The sequence below is a fragment of the Lissotriton helveticus genome, chromosome 1_1 (genome assembly GCF_964261635.1).
Source record: "Lissotriton helveticus chromosome 1_1, aLisHel1.1, whole genome shotgun sequence".
NCBI classification, from domain to species: domain Eukaryota; kingdom Metazoa; phylum Chordata; class Amphibia; order Caudata; family Salamandridae; genus Lissotriton; species Lissotriton helveticus.
The window spans coordinates 1,154,534,463-1,154,554,462 of record NC_136057.1 but is presented as its reverse complement, the minus strand read 5'-3'; the positions used below and the strand labels follow the sequence as shown (position 1 = coordinate 1,154,554,462).

Below are 20,000 nucleotides of genomic sequence, written 5' to 3'. Positions count from 1 at the left end.
CTTTCAACTCCGAAAAGTACATCGCCCAAAAGGGAAAACGACTGTTCCATCCAAAGAGCCTTGTTTAGACGTTACACCTGCAAATACGGATCCCAAACAAAAAGAACTGGTTATCCATCCAAATACTGGACATATTCATGTGAAACTGCCAGAGAACATGGAACATGGGCTTACAAGAGGACTACCACATTCCTTTTAAATGCAAGAATGTGGGTACTAACCCTTCTCCTCCTCTTTCACCCATTGACCCAAATTTGCTCATCACACCCACAAATTCCCCACAACCTCAATCACCTAATCCACAAGATGAAGGGGATGAGGATAGGCCACAGGACATTAATGACCCCTGTGAGGACTATAATACAAATCAGATCACAGACTATGATCCGGATCTATACCCTTCCAAGCCCTCCCCACCTGACGACAACATAGGGTATATAGAGCTACTTAATAGGGCTGCTCAATACCACGAGGTGGAATTACACAAAGAGGCTCTTGAAAAGAATTTTCTATTTGCGATCTTAAGTTCCTTTCAGAGATCAACACAGACACTACCTGTGCTTAAGGGCATGCTTAAACATACAGATGAAATTGTTAAAGACCCTAAGTGGGCAAGAATTATCACACCAAGAATTGAGAAAATGTATAAGCCAGCACCCACTGACCCCACTTACATCAAGGGTCAACTTCCATTAGTCTCCCTTGTAGTCTCCAATGCTCACAAAAGAGTAAACTCACAAACTACAGGATATTTCTCTCCTCCTGATAAGGAGTCAAAATTAATTGATGCCTCGGGCAAATGACTAACATCCCAAGCAGCCAATCACTAGCGAATTGCAAATGCGCAAACTCTCTTAGCTCGCTGCGATAAAGCTCATTATGATGAGCTAGGAAAGTTAATGCAGTTTTTACCAGACAAGCACAAAACCAAAGCCAACGAAGTTAATTTCCAATACTTCTGATAGGTGCACCTTAGACGCAGCAGACACAACATCCCACACAGTTAACACCAGAATTCAAACCAGAGGATTAAGCCTCTATTTTGAACCAACCCTTTGATAAAGAGCACCTCTTTGGTCCTACAGTGGACACTTCCCTAGAGAAGATGAAAAAAGACACAGAGGTTGAAAAATCTATGGGGGATTTGCAACTCCCTTCCAATCTGGGATCCTTTTGTCGCTCCTTTTACAGGGGTGGCTATAAAACCACTTCATGAGAGAATCTCTCCTCTTACAAGGGCAATAATCAGTCGCTCACATCAAGATGTTACTTTAGGGAAGGATTTAGAAGGAACAACGTCAACGGAGGAGGCAGATACAACTGAACATGCACTTCCCCTGCAAACACCTCTACCCCCGATCATTCCACTCTTGTCTGGTACTTCTCTTCCAATTTCTACCCGTCTGGAATAGAATCACCTCAGACAGATAGGTTCTACAAATTATCCAATATGGTTATTTCCTGGAACTTACAGACACTCCCCCAAACATTCCTCTAAGATCACACCCAATGTCACAAGAACATCTCAACCTTCTCAAAAAAGAAGTTCTCCCTCTGTTACAAAAAGTAGCTAATGAACCAGTCCCATTACAATATCAAGGGGCCGGTGTATACTCCCTGTACTTCTTAATTCCCCAAAAAGACGGCTCTCTCAGGCCTCCGAGACCTCAATCTATACATCCAATCGTTTAGGATATGACAGTAATGCTAAACCTTTTCAAGATTTCATTGCAAGAGAAAACCAGAACCGTTGCCCGGGTCCAAGTAAGTAGCAGGTGCCTTTGAGTCTTTAAAAAAATGCTTTGTTTTTTGCACTGACATTTAGTTCACCAAATTAAGCGAAACCTTTTACTTTGCATTGTCATAGAAGGCAGGCTTTGCCCTGGAGTATTGACACAAGAGTATGTAACAGAGTGAGAGCAGTTGCTTATTATTACTTAGCCCTTGATACCTTGACGGCAGGGTTGCCATCGTTTCTTTGCGCTGTTGTATCAGCAGCCCTCCTGCTAAAGTGTCATTGATCCCTGTTACTTTATCCCCATGCTGTTGTTAAAAACCCAGAAACAAGTTATTAAAGTATGCAATATTATTATTGTGCTTCCCTTATCACTCTGGTATGGTGTTCTTTGTAAAACCTTGCTTCACTTTTCCTACTCTCCTCAATGGAAAACCACATTATTGTAGCTCGCCACTGCTTGTCTGAGTAAACACCCTCTAACTGATGCACCAACCTTTGATGTTGTATGTTAATGTTATTAGTTTTGTTGCTGTAATAAGGGAACAGCTGTTTCTGGGTATGCTGTATGTACTCTATATGGAGTTTTTACTGACCCCTTTTGTACCCTACTCCAGTAGCTGAAATATTTGCTCTTCTATTCGCTTGTATTCTAGCCGCTCAGAAAACTTTAACTATATTTAATGACTCATAGTACATGTTTGGAGGGAGCCCATGACTTAGGGCTCCTTTGTATGCAGCGGGGGTTACTAACTTCAGCTGGGACTTCTTTAAAATAAGTATTCCTAAGCCTAGATTTGCTTGATGCCCTCCAATTAAACCCTTGGCTTAGTGTAAATGTCAGATGTATCTCTAAGGTTTATGGTGAGATAAGCATGATCGATTGGTTGCTCACAAAATTACTCCTAAATCTAATCCGCTTGCATTGTGATATTACACTTATTAATCGAAATAGTATGATCCGTGCCATTCGCACCCTTTGGTTTGCATGTTATTTATCTTCCATTGCTGAACAGTATTGCCATATTTGTGCTATAGGGCAGGCATTCACTGTTATTAAAGACATCAAGACACCCCTAGGAGCACATCCCACTCATTGGGGCCTATTTCCCCACCTTCAGATCGATTTTAGCCAGATGCCCTACTGCTGTCTGATGTTTATGTAGTGGTATTTGTGTGCATATTTTCTAGGTCGAGGGTTTCTATTGTGCTCGATCTGATGCTATTAATGTAGCCAAGAGTGAAACTTAACTCTGCAGGTTTCCCAAACTGGAGAGCACTCCAGATCAGAGATGACTAAGGATCTCACTTTGCGCTGTCCATTGTTGAGGAACTATGCAAAACCTTAGGTATCCAACTACATTTCCAATGTTCACATCACCCTGAAAGTTCTGAAGAGGTAAAGCAATACAATGTAGCTTAAAAAAAAGTGTGAAATTAGGAGGATGCTGGACTTAGATGGCCTGTTCTTTTACCCCTTGCATTCATGTCTGTTGGAGCAACCAGAGTCAGAGGACTAAGTTGAGTCGGTATGAAACCCTAATTTTCCGACATATGATTCTTCTTCCTACCCGTCCTGTGTCTCTAAGCTTCCATTCTCAGGTCAAAGCTGTACTACCTACCATCTTTACTTTAGTCTACCATGATCTACTGTCAGGCTTTGGATACACATCCATCCCTGATGGTAAGGCCTGCATCAGGAGCTGCTCATCACCAACACTGGTGTTAAGTGTTGCCGCCAGGCCACCTTGATTCACCCATCACAATGCAAGCAGATTACGGAATCAAAAGAAATTGAACCTGGTTACCGAAGGCCTACAGCTCTGTCAGTGCACTTTGAAGACTGCATTAAAATGCATCTCCTCCTCCTACCCATGGCTGTGTTCTGCAACCTGTTAGTGGCAAGCATCTCAACCCCCTGATCCATCAGTAGGTCTAGCCGGTACTTTCTAATATAAGTTTGTTTGGTTGGATCAACATGTGACTGTGTCTAAGGGTGCAGGTTAGCTGAATGTGTGCTAAAAGAAGTCAACCATACAGCGCTCAATGCTGGTTCCATAGCAAATTCATGATCTATATGGACAACACTTTCCTGCAAGTTCTAAATCAGTTGGAATATGAGCTGAAGCTTTCTTCCTACAGGTTACACTTCTATCTGTGCAGTGTCCAGTGGGGTAATGTCAGTTATCCCAGTTCCTTTCAAACACCACTTTATTACTGAGTGTGACAACTGCACCACCTGTGTTACTCTTTCAGAACCGACTGTGCCCTTGCCAGACAATAAGATTTTGCCCCAAGCTGTACATCTTGCATCCACTGCCCAAGAATCTGGTTGTGAAATCTGAAACAGGAGCATCTTCATGAGAACAGTGAATCATATAAATTGTCCACCCTCAAATCTACCTCAATTCCTTTTCAGTCTTTTCCTAGGTTGAAATACCATTAACTATATTTCCTTCCAGTATGCTATTCACCTGCAGTGGTGCTGTTGATCAGTTTGCAACTTACTAACCAACATTTCCCTGCTTGACTTCCTGCCTTGTGTGGGGTACAGACCAGAGACATATCAGAGATGGCACGATTCTTTGAGATCTTTATCCAAAGTTATGGAATGGAACTATCTACCTATGTGATATTCCGCCTTACTAGTGTTGGAGGAGGAATCATATGCATCTGCAAATGCTGTAGAGTTAATTACCACACTGTTAGTGGACCAGCCAGCTGTGATAGTGCAAAACAGAAGAGCTTTGAGGCCTGGATCAGTGACTTCGCCAGTCGACCTTACAACCCCTCCGCTGGCGCCATCCCCAGGGGTGTCGCCCCTGACGCCGTCCCCGGACTACGTCGTCCCCGGTTCCAGCCCCGCTCCGGGTCCGGCGTCAGACCGGTGCCGTCTTCGACATCGATTGATGAGCCCTTCACCGACGACCCGGCTCCATCTTTTTTTCCCTGACTATCAGGAGATGGATGACGAGGAGAACTGGGAAGGGGTCTAAGGACCCTCTGGCACTGCAGTGCCAGTTGAGCCAGGACTGGGCAGACGAGCTGGGGGAGTCCAGTGGTCTGGACACTTCGCTCGACACTGGATTTGTCTACCCTCCAACCGTGGCTACGGAGGAGGGGGCTGCTTACAGCATGGTGTTGACTAGGGCAGCCAAGGCCTTGGCTCTTGAGCTCCCTGTCGTGGCCGTGAGGACTAGCCTCCTCACTGAGGTGCTCAAATCGCAGGGAAGCTCCTCGGTGCCTCTCCTGCCGTTAAATGAAGCCCTCACTGACGTTCTAGTGGGCCACTGGTCCAAGCCCTCTACAGGCCTCCCTGTAGATCGCAACGTGGCCCGACGCCACCGCCCAGCTCCGGGCGACCCCAGCTTCCTGTCCATTCACCCCACCCCCTAGAGCCTGGTGATCCAGGCCTCTACATCCCAGACCGCATTCCCGACCGCTCCTCCGGATCGGGAATCCAAAAGGTACGATCAGTTTGGGAAGAAACTGTTCTCCTCCCTGATTTTGGGGTTGCGGTCTGTCAACACCGCCGGCCTTTTGGGCCGTTACACTCACTCTCTGTGGGATACGGTTGCGGAAGTGCTGCCGCAGTGCCCGGTGAAGGTCCAGGCAAAGCTTACCCAATCCCTATTGGAGGGACAGGATGCAGCACGCTATTTGATACGGTGTGGACTTGATACCACGGACTCGCTGGGTAGGGCGATTGCAACGACAGTGGCGGTTCGCCTCCACACCTGGCTGAGGTCCGCCAACTTTTTGGGGGATTTCCAGGCCACCCTTATGGACATGCCTTTTGATGGCTGTCGCCTCTTTGGCGACAAGGGGGACAGTGCGCTGGAACGTTTCAAGGACTCCAGGGCAAGTCCTTGGGCCTCGGCCAACGCCAGCAAACTTCTGCTTTTCGCCCCTTTCGTGGCCAAGGAAGGAGCGCCCACACACGTCTAGCTAGCCACAGGCCGCAGAACCAACCTCAACGTGGTCGCGGACGTGGTAACTGCTGTGGCGGTGCTGGGGGACAACGGCAAGGTCAGTCCACATCTGCCCCGCAGCATCTGCCTCAAAGTCCTCCTAGTCCAACCTTTCAGGCCCATTCAACGCCAGTGGGGGGCAGGGTTCGCCATCACCTCCTCCACTGGCGTTCCATCACATCGGACAGGTGGGTGCTGCAAATCGTCCGAAGGGGCTTCTCCCTCCCCTTCGAGGTGTCCCCTCCAGCCATCCCACCGCAGTACCACCGCATGTTGGGGGATCACTTGCAACTTCTGCAGGAGGAAGTTATGGTCCTCTTGCCAAGGCGGCCGGCAAGCTCGTTCCTGGGCCAGAAGTAGGACGTGGTTGCTACTCCCATTACTCTCTGGTACCCAAGAAGGGCAAAGGAAGCCGACGACATATCTTGGACCTCCGGAGCATCAACGGCTTACTCCGGAAGGAGAAGTTCAAGATGCTGACTTTAGCTCAGGTCCTAGCTGCCCTGGACCCTGGAGACTGGATGGTAGCGTTGGACTTGCAGGACGCATATTTCCATATTCCCGTCCTGCCGGCCCACCGTTGTTACCTGCTGTTCACGGTAGGCCATGAGCACTTTCAGTTTACCGTACTCCCCTTTGGTCTTACCAGCGCCCCTCGGGTGTTCACAAAAGTGATGGCGGTGATCGCAGCTCATCTGCGCAGATTAGGGGTCTCAGTCTTTCCCTATCTCGACGACTGGTCGAAGGCGGGCTCGCCCCAGACAGTCATCAGCCACCTCCAGACTACGGCCGACCTCCTGCACCTGCTGGGGTTCTCCATCAATGTGTTGCGAAGTCACACCTGTGCCCCTTCAGAAGCTCCTCTTCATCGGAGCGGTTCTGGACTCGGCGCAGTTTCGGGTTTATCCTCCCGAACAGCGGGTTCGGGATATTCAGGCTCTGATTCCAATCTTTCAGCCTTTATCCTGCGTCTCCGTCAAATTGATGCTGCGGCTTCTGGGGCTGATGGCCTCCTGCATCCTCCTGGTGCATTATGCCAGGTGGCGGATGCAGGCTCTGCAGTGGGACCTGAAGTTTCAGTGGGCCCAGCATCAGGGCAACCCGTCTGACCATGTCCGGATCTCGGAGGGCACTGCGAGACAGTTGCAGTGGTGGCTCAAGGACCGCGATTGGGTCAGCGGCACATCCCAACCCTGATCCCAATCAGAGGCCTCTGGTCTCCGGCGGAGTCCCGGCTCCACATCAACCTTCTGGAGCTGCGGGCGATCCGGCTTGCACTGTAAGCATTCCTTCCCTCTGTCCGGGGAAGTGTAGTGCAGGTGTTCACGGACAACACCACCGCCATGTGGTACTGCAACAAACAGGGCGGGTGGGGTCGTGGACCCTTTGCCAGGAGGCTCTGCGTCTCTGGCAGTGGCTGGAACATCAGGGCGTGACCCTTGTGGTTCAACACCTGGCAGGTTCTCTGAACGCCAGGGCGGACGAACTCAGCCGTCGGTGCATGATGGATCACGAATGGCGTCTGAACTTGGACGTGGCGCAAGGCCTCTTTCAGCAGTTGGGAGAGCCTTGGTTAGATCTATTTGCCACAGAAGAGAAAGCGCAATGTCATCAGTTCTGCGCACTGGAATTTCCAAGGCAGCGCTTGCTCTGAGCCGCTTTTCGTCGCGAGTGGAGCTTCGGTCTGTTGTGCGCCTTTCCACCTATACCACTTCTGCCCACAGTGCTGAAGAAGATCCGGCGCGACCGGGCTCAAGTCATCCTTGTGGCTCAAGACTGGGCACGAAGATATTGGTATCCCGATCTACTCAGCATGTCTGTCGATTCCCCCAGATTCGTCTGCCTCTTCAGGAAGACCTTCTGTCGCAGCAGCAGGGGACGGTCCTCCACCCGAACCTGTCCAGTCTCCAGCTACATGAGTGGAGACTGAGCGGCGACAGTTGAGGCCATTTGACTTGCCTCCTGAAGTCTGTGATGTGATTCTGGCAGCGAGGCGTCCCTCCACAAAATCGGTATACGTCTGCAGGTGGAACAAATTTGTGGCATGGTGCACAGCAAAGGCTGTGGATCCACTCTCTTCCCCCCTTTCGGAGGTTCTCCTCTTTCTTCTTTCTCTTGCCCAGCAGGGCTCTGCTCTGGGCACTATCAAAGGCTACCTTTCTGCCATTTCAGCCTTCTTGAGGCTTCCTGATCAGCCTTCTCTTTTCAAGTCCCCTTTTGTAAATAGATCCTTGAAGGGCATCACACACATGTTTCCTCCTGTTTCTTTCATGATGCCTCAGTGGGACTTGAACCTTGTTCTAACCTATTTGATGTGTGCTCCTTTCGAGCCACTTCACAATTGCCCTCTTCGTCTTCTGACTCTTAAGACTGCATTCCTGATTGCCATCACCTCTGCCAGGAGAGTGAGTTAGCTCTAGGCTCTTATCTTCTAAACCTCCTTTCCTCTCTGTCCATCCGGACAAAGTTGTCTTGAGAACTCGTCCTTCTTTCCTGCCCAAGGTGGTTACAGCCTTTCATATCGGGCAGTCCATCACCTTGCCCACCTTCTTTCCGCCTCCACATCCCTCGAAAGAGGAAGAGAGGCTCCATCGTCTGGACCCAAAACGTGCGCTCTCCTTTTATCTAGACCGCACACGCCAGTTCTGGGTGGACGACCAGTTCTTTGTTGGTTAAGTGGGCGCTAAGAAGGGATGGGTGGTGCACAAGCGGACCATCTCTCGGTGGGTCTTTTTGTGCATCAAGGTCTGTTACTCTTTGGCCAAAAAGGAGCCTCCTGTGGGGCTACGCGCCCATTCCACTCGGGCCACGGCGGCTACTGAGTTCCTGGCGCGGAAAGCTATGTACAAGAACGGACCTCAGCGCGCGAGGGCGGTGTCTAAGTGCTACGATGACCTCATCCCGGCGATCACGATGCCGACGACGGACGCGGAGCCGCAGACGACGCCTACCGAAGCGCAAGGGTGGTGCTACGCAAAACTTTCCGGATGCAGTCTGACGCCTGGGGATATTCTAAGGTAAGGAATCTAACACTAACTACTGTTTCTTACAGATATATCGTTACCGAAGGTAAGTTACTTGTGCTTTTGCGCTATAGTCAGGGTTGAATGTTATACATATTTTATACATCTGTTCATGGATTGCAGCTGATATATTTGGAAATAGGTGAATGTGTTGAGGTTTTACTTAACATAGATGAAGCGATACGTTTTAAAGAATGGGACCTTTGGTTATGTTTGGAAAGCTTTTTTGGAGTAAGGGTGTTTCATCATTTTAGTCACTCACAATGATTCAAGTCCTTGTCTAACTCTCTATTACCTCACATCTCTTGCAATTTTACTTTCCTATACAACCTAGTGACTATTCAGAATTATGATAATGATTAGGATGAGTGGAAATTTGATTATTGTACTTTAGGATATTGTGAAAATGATGCGGTGCAAGAAGCGTATGGAGTACTTTAAGTCCTATGAGGACACTGTGGAGACCTACACTATGGGCGCAGACAATTCTTAATCCATTCGGTGTGCGCTACCTCGAAAACAGGCGTAGTAGAGCAACATTGTCGACCACCCTTTGTGCTCTATTAATGGGGTAGGTTTAAAGCGAGCCATTTCTCTGTTGTACGATACCCGAAATGTAAGTGCCCACACTGGTATGGAGGGAGCGCTAAATCGTTGGAATGCGGTCCTTCCAGGGCCCCTGCCTCAGAAGTCATGGATGAGAGGCCTTCAATAAGTGAAGGAGGTCTCGCGTAAACCGAGATTCCATTTCACCCAAATAACTATTCATATCAAGCATACTTATCCCCCGATGTATTAAGTGCATATTCCTCCTGACCAATCCACAATGTCCATGCTGTGGGCTGCAGGAGGCGGAGCTTCACCATGTGGTATGGGACTGCTCCCCCCAACCCCTCTCCCGAATGACACATGGAAAGAGATGACCACGACAGCTGGCCTAGCGGACAACGTGTTTACTCCCACCCCTGAATCCTGCCTCCTCGGGCTCCGCCCTAAAATTAAACAGGACAAATATCTCCATAGGTTTATTGAACTGACATTTGTACTGTTTAAACGTTTCATAGCAGTGAAGTGGAAGGCGCCCACCACATCGGACCCCTCTAAATGTCTCCAAGCCCTGCTACGGTGTGCACGAGCAGAAGCAACCATGCTGGGCTCCTTAAGGGCCTGGGGATTGGCCCGTGGGGGCTGTGAGAGATGGGATGTATTTGTGATCAATATAGAAGACAAGAACGATACTCCCCCTTCCCCCCCCTTTGAGGGGGTGGCTCAGCACCATATTACTTGATCCTCATATCCACACAAAGGCAGTATGGTGGATAACTCTCATATCATATTGACTTGCTTATGAATGGTTCGCTCAAGAGCATTTAGCTCCATACATCGCTCCACACTAAAACTGCCAACTGGACTGCCACCCCCACTTTTCCACACATTACATAGTAAGCTGGATCCCACTCCCCCTTGCCTTTCCTGATCCTCATTGTGCAAGATTAAGTATTCCACACATGTGCAACAATCCCTGTCTCTAAATAAACTAATGGCCAATATGCATTTGATCCTCATTGTAATAAGGGTACTGTTAGTTGCTCTCAGCTGAGTATGAGGCTTCTTCTGCTCCCTCTCCCTCCATTGTTCTGCAACTGTTGTTGTTCTTGTTCCTATAAGACAATAACAATATATATATATCTTTTTAAGTTTAGTGAATAATGTGATGAACATTGAAATGTTGAGAATTGTGCGCACAGTGCAAGAGGGAGGTAGTGTGAAATACCTCAAATGCATTTGATTGTATGAGTGTAACTGTGACCTACGGTAGCCACATTTTCTTGCCTCGGCTAACATTGTCTTCATTAAGTACCTCCACTGACACTGAGACATTTTTCATTTTAGGTCTTGAGGCGTAAAATAATGAAGTAGCTCTCTCAGATGAAACCTCTAGTAGTGAATATCGTTGTCGTGAGCTCAGCTTGGCACCTGTCAAGTGACTGCTACTAGAAACTTGTGTACATTACTGTGTAGATTTGAGTTCGCTTTTCTCGTTGAACTTGCCTTAACCCTTGATTTCAGATGGACCCCTGGTTGGTTGGCTCTGCGTTTCACAGACTATTGATTTGTATGTTGTCAATAAGCCCTTTCAGAGTTAGCTCAGCAGGTGGGAGTTTTCTTTGACAAGGAATAGGGTCATTAAAATTAGGATTATAGATATCACCCACTGTAAACTCTTCATGCTTATTTATTTCAAGATAAGCAGTGACCTAGTACTCTACAGAGTATATCTAGGTCTCTTAGCTCTTAATGTGAACTTTGGTTTTGCCACCACCACTACAATAAATACTGGTATGCTCGAACCAAGATTCGTTTCATTCAACTCATATAAGTGTTAAGTCAGTTTCTTGTTATAATATAATTTCTGACTTTGCGTTATAGACTCTCAAAATAATCGAAGATCTTTTTCTATCATTATTAATATAATTTGTGTTCATGCAGTTGTAATATATTATTTAGATACAACTTTTGCATGCCCAGCCTGCCCACACCCTAACCAGGAAACTCTTCTTATAATATATTTGGCTAAATGCATCCTATTGCATCCCATGCAGCTGCATTGCGGCACACAAATAAAAAACATTGGAATTATAACGTAGAAGAACCTCCTATAGTTTACCCAAAGACATTTGGCTTCATAGAAAGGAGGTTCTGATAATATGGGCACTGTTCATAATGAGTGCTGATGAACCTGAAGTTCTCTTTCACTGATCTAGCACAAGCGAGTATGAATAAAGCCTGGTTAATGTTAGCTGTCTTCCTATTTCCAAGAAGGAATATTATGGTATTACAGATTTCAAAGTGATGATGATAGTTTACTTGGTGCGATCACCTTTATTCTGTTAAATGTTCATGTTTTATTTATTTTATGTACATTTACCTGGGGTGGTAAGCCAGTGTGACTCTTAATGATGTGATAAAGTACTAAAAGTGGAGATTTGTTTGTGAGTGTCACTCGAGCTATCAAATCCAAATGTGCAATTAACCCACTCTAAATGTTAAATATCCTTTCAGAAACCACAAATAAATGACCCAGATAAGGTCAGATTCAATTAATGAGAATTTCTGCATTCTGACAGGTGTCTGGTACTGCCTACACATTACCCACAGTAACCAACCTACAACGGTTTCCCTTTCCAGTTGGTAACCCCTATTCTTCACCTTAGCAATACACTGTAGGAAATACACTTATTCAAATATACATTTACTGGATACCAAGATGCCAGAATCACAGGCTGTTGTACTTGTTGAATCAATATGCATGCACTTTAAATGCCTCTATAAAAAACTGACATAAAAGATAATGAAAACATATTTGCTTTCCTAAAGCTATATGTTCTGTATTGGTACTGGGTATTTGTATAGATTAGCATTTTCCAGCTCCTTGGCATCTTAGTGCATTATGTACATTTCTACCCGCAGTTGGGATTCATTCAGCTGAGATTAACCAAAGGTGGAAGGTGCACTGCTCGGAAGGTATGATTTGTCAGGGGCGGTGATCCATAAAGGGGGTGTGAGTGGTCTTCCTGTGTAACCATTGAGACCGGTGTGCCTGTCTACTGGTTCGCATTTGGGTTTGAGTCTGTGAGGCTTTCTGCCTTTCCAAAGCTACCTGTTGATTGGTTGTTGCAAGAGATGGAGAAGGAGAGTGGCGTAGGGTTGTAAAAGTTCAAAGGAAGGATTTGAACTGCGACGGTGTAATTGCATGGAAGATTGACTTCTTAATGGCCACAGGTTTCCATTTATATTTCAGTTGTTAGTAAAATGGTAATCAATACTTATAGCTTCATGTGTGTTTTTTCGTAGGCTACCCAAGCTTTTGTGGCAAAGCAAGGGGTATATATATCTGGAACATCTCCAGAAAGCATGAGTAACCTCTTAGCACAGGTTGCAGAGTATGGAACATACTACACCAGACTGAGTCGTTTCTCACTGCAGCCGGTTTTGGATTCCTCATATAGTAAAGGACTCGTTTTTCAGGTATGGTTCAGTTTCAGGTGAAATTACAAGTGCTGTATTTGAATTAATGTTTTGTTTTCCTCTGAAAAAGTCATTTGTGCACCTTGTATTTTGCAATTAGTAGGGACACTGAAAAAAGCTCATAAATCCTCACAAAGATTTTACCTAGAAATGGTGTGAAATAGGAAAACGCAGCTCTGTCTCAAAAGAGACTGCTAGGAAATGTACAGAGCACTGATGACTAACACAACCTGAAAAATAACACCAACAGAGAACACAAACCATTAATAATTGCATGAAAGTGAATCTTCAATTTCAAAACGGTATAGAAGTCAAGTTCAGTAGTTTACCATTGTAATTCCTATCCAGAGCAATGACATGAGCAGACAACTAAAACAAAACAAGCATTTGCAATGCAATAGGTCTCGCATTTGCGAGAGTTTGAGCTCTTGGCATTGTAAATGACAATGCCTTTTATTTATGTGTTGGTTTTTAACACATAAATAAAAGGCATTGTCATTTACAATGCCAATAGCTTAAACTCTCGTAAATGCTACAGTCTACAGTTAACTATGTGCTTTGGTTGTCCATAAAACTCTGCCCGGTCAGGAATCCTTGGGCTGCCGGGCTTGGGGGAAGCCTGTGTGGATATTACAGTTGATTTAATTAGCTGCGCATTTCTGGGGCAACTTCCCATTGATCACAGGACAGAAAGTTTACAAGGCAGCAAAGTGCCTCATTCACATAACAGTGCAGACAAGTAACTCCGGGTGTGGGTTAATTTCAAACATACTCCCGGCCGCTGTAGGTCTGAACTGCTCCCGGTGACTCAGGTTCACCCTGTTACACGGGGCAGTGGCACCCGGGTGATCCTTGGATAGTAATAACACCCAGTGGGTAATAAACACAGACTCGCCTGCAGCACTCCCGCAGAGGCATCGCCCCGTGTATAGGGCCTCTGAAGAAAGAAAACCACTGCCTGGTCTCAAGTAGCTCTGCCTGGGGAAACGGCCACTACAACGCGGCCGTTTCCACGAATACATTAACCACGCATGCATTACAACGCATGTGTGGTTAACATGAAAGCCTTTACCACGCATACCTTTACTACGAGGTATGTAGTAAAGGCATATGTGGTAAAGGTTCAAAATAAACAAGGGGGGCTTGGGGGGGTCTCCCCCCCCAAATAAAATCCTCACCTGAAATCCCGTTATAATGTGCAGGCAATCGTCGTCGTTTAAGAGGAAACGGAAAGAAACTTCAGTTTCTTTTTAACGACGTTCGACGTCACCACGCAAGAATTAGAGGAAAAGGTTTTGCGTTGAGAAACCATTCCATTGTAACGCATGCGTGGTAAAGGCATGCGTTGCAACGGAATGCGTTGTAAAAACATACAACCCTCTGCCTGTTCTGTTGAAATGGTGGGGGCCCAGAGAAAAGAGGGGCCCCCAGTGACCTAGTGTGCAATGCACAGAAGCGGCCTCGCCGGTACGTGTTCTTAAGTAGCACTATGGTAGGGCTGCAAATGCCGGAGCGCTTGGAACCAGACATCGGACACAGGCTTGAGTCGTGCAGCTTGGTGATAAAATGGTTTAATTAGTTGGGGCTTGTATACAGCGTCACAGCGCCCCCTTTCAACCACTTTATGCGCTATAAGAAATATAAACGTGTCACATTGAATAAGCGAATGGTCGCAAGCCTGTGATCATACCTATCTTTCACTGTGTGGGGAGTATAAGAAGGCAAGACCACGTCGAGGAAGTAAAATACAACAAGATACTGCCTACCGTAAGGTTCTGCCTCTAAGTGACGTCAGGCGGCCGCACGCACTTCCGCGCAGGCGCAGAGTGTTCTTGGCCGCGCCCGCTTCTCCGCTTGCTGATGGCGTACAAGAGGCGATGGACGGCACTGGAGCCGCTGGCCGCGTCGGCCCCGCCCACCCGCCGTAGCAGCACTGGAGCCCCTGGCCGCATCACCCCCGCCCGCCCATCGATCCATTGGGAGCCGGTCAGAAGGAGGGATTCGAACAACAAAAGAGCCCGGTGAGGAAAGGAGGGGGGGGAGCGTGTGTGTATGCAGTGTGTGTGTGTGTGTGTGTGTGTGTGTGTGTGTGTGCGCGCGTGCCTGCCTGTGTGTGTGTGCGCGCGCACGTGCCTGCCTGCGTGTGTGTGTCTGTGGGCGTGCCTGCGTGTTTGCGGGGATTCGGAGCCAGGGGACGGGCAGCCACATACAAAAGCGCGAGGCACACTCACGCAGACAAATCTGAGACAGCAGAGGCGCGTGGCCGAATGCTGTCTCAGATTCCCCCGAAAGTAACAACTATAGGTCCTGAGCTAGACAGCGCATGCTACGCATGCGCAGCTCTACGCTCGACCTAATGAGCTAGACAGCGCATGCTACGCATGCGCAGCTCTACGCTCGACCTAACAAGGTGGCACTATGGTTTTCAAAAAATAAGCAGTTTGTGTCTTCCCTGATGCTCATCAAGGGGATTGATATACGTTTAATTTGGCAAAACGAAGATGCATTGGGGAGGGGAAGAAGAGATTTGGGGATATGCCGATAGGTGGAGACTAAACATCACATTGTGTTGCTAACAAATGTTGTACTTGTTATTTTCCCCAGAAATGTGTTCCCCCTTCTTATTTAAGGAAGAACTTCTAGTCTCCATATGGAACATTATTTTTCTTTCCTCTACTCTCTCATCCTCAAGATACATTCCCAGTTAACTCTTCATAGTAGCTCTCTATAAAGATAATTGTGGCTTTTATGCCACTTATGTTTCATTGTGTAGAAGGTACTTGGAGCACTTAAAAAGATTCTGTTACACAGAATGTTAAAAGCTATTGCCAAAGGCCAGGTTTTAAACTGTTTATGGAAACGTAGGTGATCATTGTAGGACCACTGGTGCTGTGGATCCTGTTCCAAACTGGGTTCTGTTCCATTCACTGACAGTAGAAACAGGAACGTCTAATTGAGACTTCTAACTGCAGTTTCCTCACCTTAAAATATTTCCCAGGCGTCAGACTGGATCTAGAAAATCTTTTTTTTTTTTACCAACATTTTTATTGAATAAGACTTGCATCAGTGATATTTGCTGTTTCGGATCTAGACAATCTTGAGCAGTGCCACTTTATGCCAGTAGGTGGCATAGAGTGGTTCCACGTCAGTAGTGACAAGCGCGGTGCCCATATATGCGCCTGACCAGCATGCTGGCATCTGTTCCTTTCTTTCTGTGCCAACAGTGCGGATCCAGAGAGGTACCTCTGTTGGTTTTTTACCACTTTTTTACGACCTTTTGTTAAAGTTTTGCTCCCAGTGTACAAGTTCACAACAAGCCAACGGGATTTAAACTCTGTGAGTAATGTCACAGAGCGATATCGGACTCTGATCCCCACTTGATTTGCCTATGGTGCCTGGGGTCAAACTATGACTTCAGGGCCTGCACCGACTGCAAGTCAATGCATCCCAAGGCTATTCACCGCAGAACAATGCTCTGTACCGATCTCAGTACCTTTCCGGAGAGAGATGTCTGGCCCCTTCCCAGAGCCGATCCCCGGATGATCTTTATCCCACTCAAATAAGTCGTTGAAGTCAGGTAAGTCGAAGAAGCACAAGAAAAAGAAGCATCTTCAACTTCTTCTACAAGCAACGTGCTTCTAGGCCCTATACCACACTGCACCCGTGGAGCTGCTGTCCGGTTCTGCTCCACGCTTCCCTGAGTTACCAGGAGCTGGAGTGACCAATGCGCAGCTCAAGTAGTTTTATGATGCCATGCACTCCATCCTTGGGCCAACGGCTCCCTCTAGAGCACCTTCTTGCTCCTGCTGGGTTACCACCAGCAGGCTCTCCTTCCTGACACCAGCAGGGTCCTCTGGACCTTCTCCTGGATCCCGACTGATGCCACTCTGGAACCAACACCTACCCCAGTTCCCTTCCCCTTAGTGCCTTTCCTGCACCACTGACACCACTCAATGAAGAGGAACCTGTCCTCCTCTCCAACTCAGAGAGGGTGCCGCCTCAACACTGCTTGATGTCAACACTGGCCGGACCACGTCAACCCTTCCTGTACCTGTCACCCTTTGACATACCAGCCTTTTCAGACGGTGGTGATGATGAAGAGGGCTATGACCTCCTGGAGGATGAATCCTTGCAGGAGGAGAATTGGTATGAAGAGCTGGATGATTCTAGTGGTTTAGACACATCTCCAGACTCCTGTAAACCCGACTTACTTTTCCCAGCAGCCTTCTCCCAAGAGCCTGGTGGTGCAGACCTCAGTGGCCAAACTGAACCAGAGTACATTCCCTAGCACCCTTCCGGATAGGGAATCAACAAGCCTGGATACCTTTGGTAAGAGGATATTTTCCACCAGCCTGGCGTTGTTGTTGAACACCGCATGCCTCTTGAGCCGATGCATTCACACCTTGTGGGACTAGGTTGTGCAGCAGCTGTCCATGCTCCTGGAAGAGGTCTGGGCCATCTTGAAGCAGCCGTTCCTAGATGGTTGGGACGCAGCAAAATTTACCATTCGGTGTCAACACCACTGACTCGCTAGGCAGTGCCATAGTCTCAACTGTAAAAAGAATAATTGATGGACAGAATGCAGAACAATGTCATACAATCACCACAGTACAGAGATCTGTACCTAAATCCATCGTTTTTTGCTCCCCATGCTATTTCGGTTTGAGCCAAGCCATATGCAAATCAGTCTTGACCCTGCTCCCCATGGGAACAGTCCAGCCTGAACTGCCAGTCCAGGTCCTCCCTGGACTGGAAACCAGCATCCTAAAACCAGTTTCGGGGTTTCACCCCTCATCAGATATGCTAGCTTTACTCCAGTGGCATGGAGAGCACTGGACCCACATCTGGGCATACCCGTCTCCTTGTATACCTATGTGTTTGCTTTCTTCGCATTAAGTTGGCAGGGTATGCCCAGACATGGGTCCCTTGCTCACTTTGCCACTAAATTCAAGCTAGCCTGGCTGATGAAGGGTGTTACCCCGAAACCGGTCCCAGGATGCTTGTTTCCGGCCCAGGGAAGACCTGGCTTGGCAGTTCGGGCTGCACTGTTCCCATGAGGGACAGAGTCAAGACCGATTTGCATATGGCTGGGTCTAGAACTGGGGTGTTGAAGTGAGCTAAAGATTGATGATGGCTTCAACCCAGCTCTGTGACTGAGGGTGAGTGTCTGAGAAGTTTCAGCGCTCCATCCATCATCTCTTTGTGTTTGCTTTCTTAGCCCTAAGTTGGCAGGGTATGCCCAGACGTGGGCCCCTTGCTCACTTTGCCACTGGAATCAAGCTAGCCTAGCTGATGAGGGGTTTTACCATGAAACCTGTCCCAGAATGCTTGTTTCTGGTCCAGGGAAGTCCTGTATTTGCAGTTCAAGCTGGACTTTTCCCATTAATGACCGCTCAGCCCTCCACAGGGCTTGGTCACCCCACTCACTGCTGCCACTCCTGCCTGCCTTTGCCGCCTCCTGCCTGCAGATTCCTTCGTTCGCTGCCCGCTGCTCCTGGGAATTTCCCGCTGCTCCTGGGAATTTCCCGCTGCTCCTGGGAATTTCCCGCTGCCCGCTGCTTCTTGGAATTTCCCGCCGCTGCCTCCCTGCGGCCCCGCCCCCCTGTGATTCCATTCGCCGCCCCGCTCCCGCCACCCAGCTGCTCCTCCCTCCCGGCTCCTTACTTATGACGCCCCCAGAGCGACCGCGCAGCGGACGCGCGCAGCGGGAGCGCCGATTGAGTGCCGAAGGTGCGCCAAAGGTAAGCCCGTCTGCGCCCGTCCGCGCCTGGCCCGCGTCCAGCGCCAGGACCCCTGGCCCTCCCCGCCAAGGCAAGACGACCCGACTGACCTACGACGCGGCCACTCTCAACGCACTCAATGCCGGCCGGACCCACGCCTGCTGCCGAGCCACCCCGAGACGCACCCACGGACCCTTCACCTGCTGCACCTGCAAGTTCACCTGCCTCCGAAACTGGCCCGCACCCGCCAAGACAAACACCAGCAGCAACCACCTCAAGTGCATCCTGATCAACACCCGCTCCGTCCACAGACACGCCATGGAACTCTGGAACCTCCTCGACGCTACATCACCGGACGTCGCCTTCCTCACGGAAACCTGGATGAACGCCTCCTCTGCACCCGACATCGCCATCGCCATCCCGGACGGGTACAAGATCATCAGGAGGGACCGCATCAACCAGACCGGAGGTGGCATCGCCATCGTCCACAGGAACACCATCCGCATCACGACCGACGCCAACGACTCCTTCGCCGCAGCCGAACATCTCCACTTCCAGATTCACACCGACCCTAAGACGACCCTCAGAGGCACCCTCGTCTACAGACCCCCGACACCACGCACACAATTCAGCGAAGACATCACCGACTTCATCAGCCCGCACGCCCTCCCCTCCACCGACTACATCCTCCTCGGGGACCTCAACTTCCACCTGGAGAACAACAAGGACCGCAACACCACCGCCCTGCTGGAAAACCTCGCCAACCTCGGACTCAAGCAACTGGTCAACACCCCTACCCACTACGCCGGCCACACGCTTGATCCCGTCTTCTCTTCCAGCAAGTACATCACCTTCAGCCACGCCACCGGACTCCACTGGACCGACCACAGCTGCGTCCACTTCAGCTTCAAAAGATCCACGACCCACCACCACCCGCAACACGTACCTCACAGGAATTGGAGCAAGATCACCGCAGACCAGCTCACCACCTCCCTCAGCCAGAGCCCACCCGCCAACACAACGGACCCCAACGAAGCAGCCCGCAACTTCACACAGTGGCTGACCGCCTGCGCCGACGACCTCGCGCCACTAAAGAACCCTCCCAGCAGACCCAGAAGCAAGAAGGCATCCTGGTTCACCGGCGACCTCAAGGACTCCAAGAAGACCTGCCGCACCCTCGAGAAAGCCTGGCTCCTCGACCGGACCACCGACAACATGACCGCCCTCAAACACGCTACCCGCAAGCACCACCAGCTCATCCGCACCACCAAGAAGAAATCCCTGAAGGAACGACTGGACAACAACGCCCACGACAGCAAAGAGCTCTTCACTATCGTCAAGGAGTTCTCCAACCCCAGCACCGGCACCAACGACATCACTCCGTCACAAGACCTCTGCGACTCCCTCGCCTCGTTCTTCCACCGCAAGATCGCCGACATCCACAACAGCTTCGGCGCCCCACCCACGCACCCAACCTTCGAACCAACACCCCCCCACCGCCACCCTTCGCACCTGGACCACG

General features: G+C 48.9%; 1 protein-coding gene across 3 annotated transcripts in view; it reads left to right on the top strand.

Annotated features, from left to right (window-relative positions):
* The window catches only part of TUBGCP6 (tubulin gamma complex component 6), a 610,570-nt gene that overhangs the window by 158,839 nt on the left and 431,731 nt on the right, over positions 1-20,000 (top strand). For 2 of the 3 annotated variants that reach the window (XM_078678997.1, XM_078679003.1), the window contains exon 5: positions 12,585-12,758. The exons of the other annotated variant lie outside the window; for it this stretch is intronic. In XM_078678997.1, the coding sequence (XP_078535123.1) occupies positions 12,585-12,758 (174 nt within the window). The remainder of the gene's footprint in view (positions 1-12,584; positions 12,759-20,000) is intronic. 3 annotated transcript variants of the gene reach the window in all.